Raw genomic sequence first — 13,647 nt, 5'->3', positions numbered from 1 at the left:
TCAGTGGAACAGAATAGAGAACCCAGAAATGGACCCACAAACATATGGCCAACTAATCTTTGACAAAGCAGGAAAGAATATCCAGTGGAATAAAGACAGTCTCTTCAGCAAGTGGTGCTGGGAAAACTGGACAACAACATGCAGAAGAATGAACCTGGACCACTTTCTTACACCATACACAAAAGTAAACTCAAAATAGATGACAGACCTCAATGTAAGACAGGAAGCCATCAAAATCCTCGAGGAGACAGTGGGCAAAAACCTCGTTGATCCTGGCCACAGCAACTTCTTACTCAACATGTCTCCAGAGGGAAGGGAAACAAAAGCAAAAATGAACTATTGGGACCTTATCAAAATAAAAAGCTTCTGCACAGCAAAGGAAACAATCAACAAAACTAAAAGGCAACGGATGGAGTGGGAGAAGACATTTGCAAATGACATATCAGATAAAGGGTTAGTATCCAAAATCTATAAAGAACTTATCAAACTCAACACCCCAAAAACAAATAATCCAGTGAAGAAATGGGCAAAAGACATGAATAGACACTTCTCCAAAGAAGACATTCCGATGGCCAACTTACACATGAAAAAATGCTCCACATCACTCATCATCAGGGACATACAAATCAAAACCGCAATGAGATACCACCTCCCACCTGTCAGAATGGCTAACATTAACAACTCAGGCAACAACAGATGTTGGCGAGGATGTGGAGAAAGAGGATCTCTTTTGCACTGCTGGTGGGAACGCAAACTGGTGCAGCCACTCTGGGAAACAGTATGGAGGTTCCTCAAAAAATTAAAAATAGAACTACCCTACGACCCCACAATTGCACTACTAGGTGTTTATCCAAGGGATACAGGTGTGCTGTTTTGAAGGGGCACATGCACCCCAACGTTTATAGCAGCACTATTGACAATAGTCAAAGTATGGAAAGAGCCCAAATGTCCATCAATGAATGGATGAATAAAGAAGATGTGGTATATCTATACAATGGAGTATTACTCAGCAATCAAAAAGAATGAAATCTTGCCATTTGCAACTACATGAATAGAACTAGAGGGTATTATGCTGAGCGAAATTAGCCAGTCACAGAAAGACAAATATCATATGACTTCACTCATATGAAGACTTTAAGATACAAAACAGATGAACATAAGGGAAGGGAAGCAAAAATAATATAAAAACAGGGAGGGGAACAAAGCATAAGAGACTCTTAAATATGGAGAACAAACAGAGGTTTACTGAAGGGGTTGTGGGAAGGGGTATGGGCTAAATGGGTAAGGGGCATTAAGGAATCTACTCCTGAAATCATTGTTGCAGTATATGCTAATTTGGATGTAAATTAAAAAAAAAAAAAGAAAGAAATGTTGTCATGGACCATCTTGGAATTTTAGTGATTCTGGATTTCACTCTTTTTTTTTTTTTTTTTAATTTTTATTTTTGGGACAGAGAGAGACAGAGCATGAACGGGGGAGGGGCAGAGAGAGAGGGAGACACAGAATCAGAAACAGGCTCCAGGCTCTGAGCCATCAGCCCAGAGCCTGACGCAGGGTTCGAACTCACGGACTGCAAGATCGTGATCTGGCTGAAGTCAGACGCTTAACCGACTGCGCCACCCAGGCGCCCCTGGATTTCACTCTTATTAGCAAAAGAAAAGTTTATATTCTAGTCCTTAAAAATCACTATTTGTTTGGGGTACCTGGGTGGTGCAGTTGGTTGAGTATCCAATTTCGGCTTAGGTCACGATCTCACAGCTTGTGAGTTCAAGCCCTGTGTCGTGTACTGTGCTGAAGCTCAGAGCCTGGAGCCTGCTTCAGATTCTGTGTCTCCCTCCCTCTCTGCCCCTTCCCCAATCACACTCTGTCTCTGTCTCTGTCTCTCTCAAAATAAACATTAAAAAAATCACTATTCACTTATCAAAGGCTTTTCATTTAAGAGGCTCCAGCCAGCATGGCAAGTACACTTTCAGGATTAGCTGACATGGGGAAATGTCCAAAGGAGACGTTTTTCTGAATACCTAACATTCAAGGGCATGATTTCTGGAAGCACCTGGGTTGCCCATTACAGATCATACTTCTCAATCCATTCTCTGTTGATCCTCTCCCTTTCAGCCCACTACCTTCTGTGTCTACTCTCTTTATCTACAAACTTTGTTCTCTCTCCAGTGACATCTTCTCATTTTGGTAGCATCCAAGGATTACTCGGAACTGTGCTTTCCTGACTTGTTATCACTGTGAGACCTTTTGTGCTATGTACTCCTTTGCCAGACAGCTTCTCCACCACTGGTTCGGCCTTCTGGGTGGGTCCCACGCAGGCTTCCACTTTGTCCTCACTTTTGAATTTTTAGGTGCTGGCTTGTATCTACTCACCTCACCAACTGCCACAAGTAAAACATCCCTCAGTCAAAATTTTATGCTCGCAGAATTAAAATATCACTAAGAAAATGCACATCAGTGCTCCACTGTGGGCACTGTTTGGCTCTCATTTCCACCCTCCATCCTTCACACACATTTCAAGCATGGCCCAATAATCCTGGCTCTATGAAAAATTTGATGAGATTCAAGTTACAGAAGCCTGGTTAGCAACTGAAGTATGCAAAAAGGGCAAAACGCATAATGACTTTGGGGGGAAAATAGGTACTGAATAGATAAGTGTTTAATAAATTAATGCATTCATGGAACAAAGATGGCCTGAAAACATCCCACTGCAAACATCTACAAACAATGGCTTGTCTTTTTTATCATTCATAGATGAGCTGAATCAAAAAGGGTACTGAAAAGAAGAGTGGTAACCCAATAAACTGACGATACAGTGGACCCAGTTGGGAGTAGAGAAAGGGGTACAGGTCAAACTCCATAACAAGATTTGGGGTTTAATGTCCATGAGGACCAGGTGTGAGGACCTGAGTGTGAATGGAGACTGCTGTGTAAAAGCCAGCATTCCTGAACCTTGCTTTTTCACTCAGAGAAAGAATGTTCTACATAAATCCACCTACTGTCATAGGAAGACTACAAGGAAGGTGAACTTTGATCTAAGTATACTTTGGGATTGTCACATTTGGGTTCTGAATATAGAAGCCTAAGCCCAAGAGAAACATGCAAAATCCCCCCAAAGACTCTTAAAATCTAAGGCCTGCATGAATCCTACAGAAGAAGCAAGCCCTGCTAAAAAATGAGCTAAAAAATTACAAAAATAAATAAGGAAACAATCCACCATGAGCTAGAGATGGCAGATACAACATACAGGAGGATTAGCATACCAGTAATTTCAGAAAACAGAATAATCTGAAAGAATATAAAAGAAAAACTGTAAGCATGGGGACACTATACAAACAAAAAGATTTTTGCACATAGAACTTCCAGAAATTAAAAAACAAGATGGGTTAAGAGACATGGAATACAGAAAGACGGAGAAGAAGATCCAACATATCAAATGGAGAAAGAAAATAGAATGGAGGAGAGAGAGTATTTGAGGATGTGGTGCCTGAAACTTTTACAGAATTGGTACAAATGTGACTTTTCACACGCATGATATAAAACAAATTCTAGCCAGTATAAAACTCACACCTAAACATTATAATATGAAATTACAGACCACCAAAGCAAAGAGAAAAATGGCAAAGCCACTGGAGAGAAATGTGGATTACCTATCAAGAAGAGTATGACTTCAACTCAGCTCAGGATCTCATGGTTCATGGGTTTGAGCCCTGCGTGGGGCTCTGTGCTGACAGCTCAGAGCCTGGAGCCTGCTTCGAATCTGTGTGGGTGTGTCTCTCTCTGCTCCTCCCCAACTCATGCTCTATCTCTCAAAAATAAACATCAAAAAAAAAATTTTTTTTTGAAAAAGAACAGTAATAAGAGGAGAGTCTTCACAGCAAAAATAAAGGTAGGTTGCACGGTGCAGGAGAGGGAAATGGTTTAATACTCTGGAAGTTCAGAAGGTAGAATAAACTATTCAATCCAGAATTCAGTACTAAGCTACACTGCCCTTCTAGATTAATTGTATTATAAAGACAAAGTCAGATAAATATTGCAACTGTTTACAATTCATCAGGTCCATGCTGAAAGAACTACTAAAGGCTCAGTTTCATGAGGAAATTAAACCCTGACAGAAGGAGAGGAATAAAGGGAGGAAGGGTGAGCAAAGAAAATGAATATGCAGGTAAATTCAAAGAAGCCAGGACTGAAAAATTAGTGAAAAATTTTAAAGAAGATATAAAATCAAGAATGACACCCAAGATTTCAAAGTGACTTAAGAACATCACTGTTTACAAGAAGCGAAGAGCTACTGGTTAAGCTTACTGTTTGTTAACTTTAAATATTTAAAATTGAAGAGTAATGGGGCGCCTGGATGGCTCAGTCAGTTAAGTGTCCGACTTAGGCTCAGGTCATGATCTCACAGTTCGTGGTTCAAGCCCCGTGACGGGCTCTGTGCTGACAGCTCAGAGCCTGGAGCCTACTTCAGATTCTGTGTCTCCCTCTCTCGCTGCCCCTCCCTGCTCATGCTCTGTCTCTCTCTGTCTCAAAAACAAATAAAAACATTAAAAAAAATTTTTAATTGAAGAGTAAGGTTTAAAAGAAGAGAAATAGAATCTATAATTTAAAACCGAAAGGGAGATTAAAACGAAAGAAGTAATCTAATCTAGAAGGCAGAAAACAGAAAAAAAGGAAAAAGAAAAACGAACAAAAGTCCATATTTACAACTTCATGCCAGAACGCCTGAAATATTCTCTTTAAAGTCAGCAATGAGGCATGGGTGGCTTCTACCGCTGCCTCTATCTAACATTGAGCTGGAGGTCTTAAGCAAAGCAAAGTTGTAAAAGAAAAAGTTGTAAAAACTAGAAAAGAAACAAATCTGCTACTACTTGCAGATGATATAACTGTCTGAAAAAAAAATCTAAGAAATATACAGACGCAGTCTAGAGTTTAACAAAGTTTCCTCAAGGAAACGGATAAAAATTTCAATATTGGTCTTACACTGAAGCAAACCACAGGGAAATGTAATCATGTCCTGGCAATTCCACGGCTAGGAGTGAATCCAAGGGAAGCTCTTGGACACATGGACATGGAGACAGAAATAAGAACGTTTTCTGCCAAAGAAAGCTGTAAGAGTAAAATAAGAGTCAGGAAAACAAAAAAGAATCAACCAAACTGTCCCTCAGTGGGCGTATTCATGCAATGAGATAAAATGCCACAATTTAAAAGGAATGGATTGCCAATCTGGATAAATGTCAGAAACATAATGTTGAATGAAAAGGCAAGTTGCAAAAGGAAAGTTCAATATGGTATCATTTATGTAAAATCTCCCTAAGATATTGTTTACGAATATGTAGATATATAGGAAAAATATGAAAATATGAATGAGAATCATACAGGGGAATAAAGCCTCCAACTTCACGGATAGTTACTTCCAGGTCCAGGACAGTAGGACTTCAGCCATATTTGTAATATTTTATTTTCCTTGAAAAAATATTTTTTTTCCTTGAGAAAACATTTGAAGCACATATGGAAAGATTTGGTTTGGGTGTATCTGTTATATTTCCTCTGTTTGAATTCTTTCATAATTAAGAAGTAATAGTGAAAAGATATTCATTGATCAAACCGACATTTTAACTAAGTTATTTTTGACCAAGTTTTCTGATATCCCTGGCATAATGTACATAAACGGTAAGTGTTTTTTCATTTTATACCCCATTCCACCCCCAACGGTGTCTTATTCAAAGTTTGCTTGCTCAATCTCAGAAGAGCACTATTAAGAGAAAATATTTTTAAAAAATTTTTCTTCATTAACAAAAGATTTTTTTAACTTTTGACCCCATTCATCTATTTCTCCCCCTCTCCCCTCCAACAACCACTAATCTGTTTTCTGTATCTATGAACTTGGTGCTTTTTAAATTTAATTCCACATGTAAGAGAGATCATACAGTATTTGTCTTCTCTGACTGACTTATTTCACTTAGCATAATGCCTTTAGGGTTCATCCATATTGTTGTATTTTGCAAGATTTCATTCCTTTTTATAGTCAAATAATATTCCATTATGTGTCCATTCCACAATTTCTTTACCTATTCATCCATGGACGGACACTTAGGTTGTTACCATATCATGGCTATTGTAAATAATGCTGCAATGAACATTGGGGTCCATACAATTATAGGTATTTGACAGCTAAAATACAGGAGTATCATGACAGCCACTTTGAGATATACCTCTTCCCCTCTCAATTTCTACTTTATTTCACTTCACTTCCTCTTTTTCTTTCTTCTGCTTATTTCTGAGAGAAGTCACTGATTTACCCTATTTTTTAAAGTTTTTACTTAAATTCCAGTTAGTTAACATAGTGTACTATTAGCAAGTGCACTTGTGATGAGCAGCAGGTGTTGTGTGTATGTGTTGAATCACTAAATTGTACACCTGATGTACTTTAAACTTCCATGCAAAATAAGGACAATACAACAAGAAAAAGAATAAACTGTCTTTCCTTTCTCAGATTTTTAGACTTATATTTATGTTTGTTAAGGTTAAGGCAGAGAAAGACTGATTTATATCTCTTGTTGCTTGCTCCACCCGTCAGCTCATTGTTCATACATCAGAGGACCAAAAATCTTCAGAGATATACCTTCCGGCAATAAATTAAACCTCTTACTTTGAGGTTTAGATCCTATTTGATTTTTAAGAAAATTTAAAGTAAAATTGCTACCAGGAAGATAAAGATAGTATCAGATGACTTATTGTCCAATTTCCCCCAGCTTACTTTACAAATTTATTTCTCTTACAACAAAGAATTTTAACATTGAAAGACCGACATAGTGCTATAGTCTTCTACATTTTCCCCATGAGCAGCATGAGAAAGGACTCTTTTTCCTTCGTTAAAATTTCAATATGAACAATGGTAACTAGAACCCACAATATACATAAGGTATAGTTATTGTCCGAATGGAGTTATTCTAGGCCTTCTACAGTAAGTTAAAGGAAGAGTATTAAGAAGATGTGTTTACGCCAGTCAGTGGCCAAAATGAACAAATCAGGAGACTATAGATGCTGCAGAGGATGTGGAGAAATGGGAACCCTCTTGCACTGTTGGTGGGAATGCAAATTGGTGCAGCCGCTCTGGAAAGCAGTGTGGAGGTTCCTCAGAAAATTAAAAATAGACCTACCCTATGACCCAGCAATAGCACTGCTAGGAATTTACCCAAGGGATACAGGAGTACTGATGCATAGGGGCACTTGTACCCCAATGTTTATAGCAGCACTCTCAACAATAGCCAAATTATGGAAAGAGCCTAAATGGCCATCAACTGATGAATGGAGAAAGAAATGGTGGTTTATATACACAACGGAATACTACGTGGCAATGAGAAAGAATGAAATATGGCCTTGTGTAGCAATGTGGATGGAACCAGAGAGTGTGATGCTAATTGAAATAAGCCATACAGAGAAAGACAGATACCATATGGTTTCACTCTTATGTGGATCCTGAGAAACTTAACAGAAACCCATTGGGGAGGGGAAGGAAAAAAAAAAGAGGTTAGAGTGGGAGAGAGCCAAAGCATAAGAGACTGTTAAAAACTGAGAACAAACTGAGGGTTGATGGGGGGTGGGAGGGAGGGGAGGGTGGGTGATGGGTATTGAGGATGGCACCTTTTTGGATGAGCACTGGGTGTTGTATGGAAACCAATTTGACAATAAATTTCATATATTGAAAAAAAATAAATTATATTAAAAAAAAGATGTGTTTATGTTGAGAGAAAAGTTCTTTGTTTACCCTTTCAGAGATTCAGCATAGTGTGAGTCTGTAGTTCTCCTGACTTATATGAACACCTCTGTCCCAAGTTAATGTTCTATTTCCCCCTAATTCTGCAATACAAACAGATTCACAAACATCACCAGAAATCAAATATTATTTGTTCATCTAAACTACCAAGGGATGTCTGCGAGTGAAACTCAAGGATCAGCCAAACCCATGTTTATTGGCCCCAAATCAGAATGTTCAAAACTCTTCAACAGACTATATAGACAGCCAGTTATTTCAAGAGGTAGAAGGTAAAAATACTTCTTGCATTGATGCACAGAAGATGTTTAAGCAACGTATGTATTGAAAGTACAGTTTTGAATATAAGTAGTGGTTTAACTCAAGTGTTGTCTGTCTTCACATGGATAGTTAAATGGATCAACATGCATGTTCCTCCCACACTCAGCCAAAAAGATCCCATAATATAAGAATATGCTACAGCTGGGCCTTGGGATGTAAAGACTATCCTGGCAGTTACCCAGAAAGGAATCTCAGGACACTTACTCTTCAGCTCTTTACATAGTCATATTTTAAAGCCAATCTTTAGGATAAAAAACAATCCATTAGATGCTCTACCTATGTGTTTGAGAAGGCAGAAATAATATCTTTGGCAAATCGACATCTTATTTTGAGATAACCTGGAGTAGCTAGCTTTTTCTTTTTTGCATCGTATGATTACAAATTTCTTAAAATTTCCAGGTCTCTGCCTCCTCCATAAAAACATTATAAAGAGTGAGGTACAGTGGGGGAGTGTAAGGAGTTTAACCAAGAAGATACTGGAGAAGCGTTTGTTGGTACAGGCTTAGAGCAACTCAACAAAATCATTCACGACCAAAATAAATTGCACATTACACAGGCTCTCAATACTCTACTTTAAAAAAAAATGCCCAGGGGCGCCTGGGTGGCGCAGTCGGTTAAGCGTCCGACTTCAGCCAGGTCACGATCTCGCGGTCCGTGAGTTCGAGCCCCGCGTCGGGCTCTGGGCTGATGGCTCAGAGCCTGGAGCCTGTTTCCGATTCTGTGTTTCCCTCTCTCTCTGCCCCTCCCCCGTTCGTGCCCTGTCTCTCTCTATCCCAAAAATAAATAAAAAACGTTGAAAAAAAATTAAAAAAAAAATGCCCAGTGGAAACAGTCAATTCTAAGATTTTTTTTCTTTATTTGGGCTGTAAGGCAAAATCTGTCAACTAACATCATCTGTACACAATCTGGTTTATTAACTCCTGAAATATGATATTTATTTTTTAATTGAAATTTTAGTTAACATATAGTGCAATATTGGTTTCAAGAGCAGAATCAGTGATTCTTCACTTATATACAACATTTATTTTTTAAAAACTATCTACTTAAAATGCTGCATTCATAATTCATACATTCAAGTCACTACTGGAAATAAAAGGAATAAATTATTTTGTATCCCATAGATGAAACTTCTTGTCGTATGGCTTCAAATTCAAGGAACGCTTTGAATAATTTATTCCTTACCAATATTTGTGCTACCAAAATTTGTCAATGAGAAGATTAATTTTGTAAAATAATCGAAGTTCTCGGCATAAAAACTACTATTATTCCGATTTGTCCATAAAGGCAAAAAATACACATACCTCAACAAATATAAAACACGGGATGATGGAATAACTTCGTTGAGTGTTGTTTCCTACAGCCATTTCTTACACCATGTAGCAAGGCTGCACCGTCTAAAACTGGCCAGGCTGAAATAGAAACAGGTAGCATGGTATAAGAACAATAAGTTTAGCAGTCCCTTAGGGATTTACATGAAAATATCAGCTACCCTCTAGATAAACAAGCTGTGTACAAACAATGCAAACAGTGATCTATAACATAGTCAAGTCAGACTAATCATCATTTCAGAGAAAAGACATGTATATACTAGCCATGAGCAGTCTAGAGTTTAAATGACAGGTAGTGAACCCCCCACCCCCGCAAAAAAAGCTACAGTGAATCGAATTCTAATTGCCTAGACCTGCACCTTGCTTTACCTGAGTAGACTGCCCTCATGCCATGAAAGGCAGTTTCTGCTACAATACATTTGTTGTTTTCCATACTGCTCAGATCTCCTCTCTCTAGGCCTGATTCTCCCAGTTTGCAAGGTTTGTTTCTACCCTTGCCTATACCTTTGGAGCTGACATTTAGTACTAACCCGTGACTTCTTACCCTGACCACTCTTTGCCCTTGCTCCTTTGATTATTAATTATTTTGGATTAATACATCACTGATCCCTCTCACTGAGTTCTCTCAGCCCTGTGTGTGTGTGTGTGTGTGTGTGTGTGTGTGTGTATGTGTACCAAACACAAAAACACCATAATAAAATCTCTCAATTTACAAAAATGGAGTATCTAGGCAACCGTAGATTATTTTCAGTATTTGATAGAATATCTCTGACCTTGAACCAAAAATATTCCTGTATTAGATTTGTTTTTTTAAGAAGAATAAAAATTAACCAAACAATCAAGTTGAGGTTTTAGACTTTTATAAAACTTCCAAAGCCAGATGAAAAGAATTTTCCACTACACCTTTATTTTCTATCCAAAGCAACACATAATATGTTTCAGGTACCTGTTCTTGATAGTTATTATTTTTTGCCTGTTATGTTTCTGTGTTACCCTTCCTAATAGTTGTCATGGCTTATTGCATGAAGAGTGACACAGGACTGCACTATCCTTAAAGGTCATGAATTAATATTTTTAACTTAATTCTATCTTTGTAAAGTCCTCCTTACCTTTTCTAGAAAGAAATTTTACATTTCATTCTTTTTGAGATACCAGCTTCTCGATTAAAACTTTCTCTGATCAAATTTAACATTTACATGTGGTATTAAGTCCACATCAATCACAGCGCTTAAATGACTTAGGTTTTAGGCAACTTAAGTTTTCAATTAAAATCAGATATTATCTGTTATAAAGTAATGCCCATAATAAATCTATTTCACCATTCTTTTTTGGGACTTAGGAAGAACTAACTTTTTTACAATTACAAAAGAATCCATATGTAGGGTACAGGTTGAGTTAATCTGGCAACCACATATTCTTTACATTTTACCCTTAATCCAAATATCTTAGAATACACGTATCTATGATTTAGAGGAGTCTGTACTTCTTTCACAGTGCCATATATTTGAAAAGAAAATTAACTTTTAATCACCCCAAAGCAAGCATGGGCACCAGAAAAAGCAAAGGCATCAGACACCTAGTATTTTAGATGGCTTCTCCAGATGGTTAATAAAAAAATAGCAATGAAAAGGAGAATATAAGACAAGACTTGGAGTATCATATAAAATCTCCCTTATCTTCATTCTTTTAGCTCAAAATACAACCTAGCTTTTTACGTGTACAGAGATTTTACACACACACACACACACACACACACACACACACACACACACACACATTAACTACATTGAGGCATATTTTACATATATATAATTCACCCATTTCAAGTATTCAATGATATTTTAGTAAATTTACCATGATGCGCAACTGTCACTATAAAACAATTTCAGCACTTTTTGCTCACTCCAAAAAGAATCCTCTTCCTCACCAGCACCTCCCTGACCACCCTACCACTTCTCCAGCCAAGTCACCCACTAATCTACTTTCTGTCTCTATAGAGACTTTCTGTATTCAAGTAAATAGAATTATACAATATATGGTTTCTTGACCTGGATTCTTTTATTTAGCACTGTTTTTGAGGTTTATTCATGTCATAATGCACATATCAGTAATTTTTTCCTTTTTATTGCTGAATAGTATTCCATTGTATATCTATAGCACCTTCACCAACTGGTAGAAACATAGGTTGTTTCTAATTTTTGCTGCATCCAATCTTAGGTTGCATCTAGTATTGTGGGTAATGATGCTAAGAACATCTGTGCATAAGTCTTATGTAGATACAGGTTTTCATTTCTCATTGTTAGATACCTAAGGGTATAATTTCTGGGTCATATGCTACATTATATTTAAGAGAACTGTGGACGTGTTTTCCAAATTGGTTGTGTCATTTTACATGGATACCAGCAATATAAGCGAATTCCCATTTGCCACATCTAACATTTTTATTGCCTATCTTTTTTTAAATTATAGTCATTCTAGTGGTTATGAGATGATAGCTCATTGTGATTTTAATAACAAATGATATTGAGCATCTTTTGATGTGCTTATCAGCTGTTATATCTTCTTTTGTGAAATATCTACTCAAATCTTTCCGTTTTTTTGACTGGGTTGTTTATCTTATTGCTTTCAAGGTGTAAGTGTTGTTTTACATTCCAAATGCAAGTTTCTTATCAGATATGTATTTTATCTTTTGACTATTAATGTATCTTGGCATAGATTCCTTCAGGTTTTTTTTGCTTGGAGATTTCTCACTACTTGAATCTGTGGGTATATGGTGGGTTTTTGCCCAGATTTAGGAAAATTTTCAGCATTATTCCTAGAATACTTTTCAACATGATTTCTCATCTCCTGGGACTCCAATGACATGAATATTAGATCCTTTGCTTTAGTCTATCATGTCCCTGAGACTAATTTTCCACCTCAGTCTATTTTCTCTGTTGTTCAGATTAGGTATTTTCTATTATTCTGTCTTCAAGTTCACTGATTCTTTCCTCTTCCATCTTTATTATGGTGATGAGTTACATCCATCCACTGAGTTTTTAATTTCAGTTGTATTTTTTTAATTCTAGAATTTCCATTTGCTTTTTCTTTATACTTTCTCTTTCTTTACTGAGATTACTTTTTTCATTTGCTTCAGCATGTTTGTAATTGTTTATTGAAGCATATTTATGAAGACCACTTAAAAATTCTTGTCAGATGCTTGTGACATCTATGTCATCTGGGTATTGGTATTTCTTGGTCTTAATTCAGTTTGAGATCATCCCTGTTCTTGGGATGAAGAATGATTTTTGATTGAAACCTTGGGTTATTACATGATAAGGCTCAAGATTTTGTTTAATTCTTGTGTTTTATCATACCTCCTCTGATACTCCTCCAGTAGGTTTGTGTTATAGCCATGTGAAGGTGCCACAGGTTATCCACTTGGCCTTCTATAACACCTGGTTGGGGAGGGGCCCTTTGCTAGGCAAAAGTGGAATTCAAGGTCTCTACTGACATCCTGGCTGGAAGGGGGAGAGGTACCTCATTTTTTACTTCTCCCCATGTGGCCTCCACAGACACTGTGGGAAGGTGGCCTCATGATTGCTGAGTAGTGGTAAAATTCCTGACTTTCCACTAGCCCCTCCTCTGATGCCACCCCAGTGAAAAGGAAGTAGGGGTTCCTCAGTACTTCCTGGTAGGGGTGAGAGGCCAGGCTCCCCACATATTTCCCTCTGATACTGGGAGGTAGGGAGACAACTCATTACTGCCCTGCATGAAATAAAGTTCTGGCTCCCCCTTGACTTTTTCTGACATGACCTCAGCAGGAATCTGAGGGAGTCTCCTTATTGCCTAGCAAAGGTAGAAGTCCAGGGTCTCCACTTGGCCTTCACTAGTTCAGCAGAAGAGATGGGACTATAGTTTTTTCTGTGGTGTTTGGCTGGAGTCAAGAGGTTCTTTTCTAAAAGTTTTCTGTTTTCCTCGGCTGCCTTTTCCCTACCCTTTGGCTGAGCTTTTCTTGGGGCTATTTTGTCTGTGATTATTATTCTTCTCTGGGTATCCAGATTCTCCATCTAGTCTGAGAGAAGCAGCAAAAAGAAAATCATGGGAACTCACTATTGTGTTGTTTCTTGTGTGCTAAGGTCCTTAGATAGTCTACTTTTCCTTCTATCTCTCAGTTTCCTTATGTTTATAGAATATTTAAGATTTTTAGTTGTTTTTAGTCGAAGGCACAGGGAAAAGTACATC

General features: G+C 37.7%; 1 protein-coding gene across 6 annotated transcripts in view; it reads right to left on the bottom strand.

The window, feature by feature from the left end:
* PLPPR1 (phospholipid phosphatase related 1) overlaps positions 1–13,647 on the bottom strand; it is a 374,403-nt gene that overhangs the window by 118,115 nt on the left and 242,641 nt on the right. For 4 of the 6 annotated variants that reach the window (XM_045043456.1, XM_045043457.1, XM_045043455.1 and 1 more), the window contains one exon: positions 9,397–9,504. In XM_045043456.1, the coding sequence (XP_044899391.1) occupies positions 9,397–9,459 (63 nt within the window). In that variant the 5' untranslated portion in view covers positions 9,460–9,504. Of the gene's footprint in view, positions 1–9,396; positions 9,505–9,792; positions 9,954–13,647 lie in introns of those variants that run through there. The other 2 variants (XM_045043454.1, XM_006939332.5) reach the window with 2 other exon arrangements.

The sequence above is a fragment of the Felis catus genome, chromosome D4 (genome assembly GCF_018350175.1).
Source record: "Felis catus isolate Fca126 chromosome D4, F.catus_Fca126_mat1.0, whole genome shotgun sequence".
NCBI classification, from domain to species: Eukaryota; Metazoa; Chordata; class Mammalia; order Carnivora; family Felidae; genus Felis; species Felis catus.
Note: the sequence above shows the minus strand (reverse complement) of the source record. Positions and strands in the feature narration are given on the sequence as shown.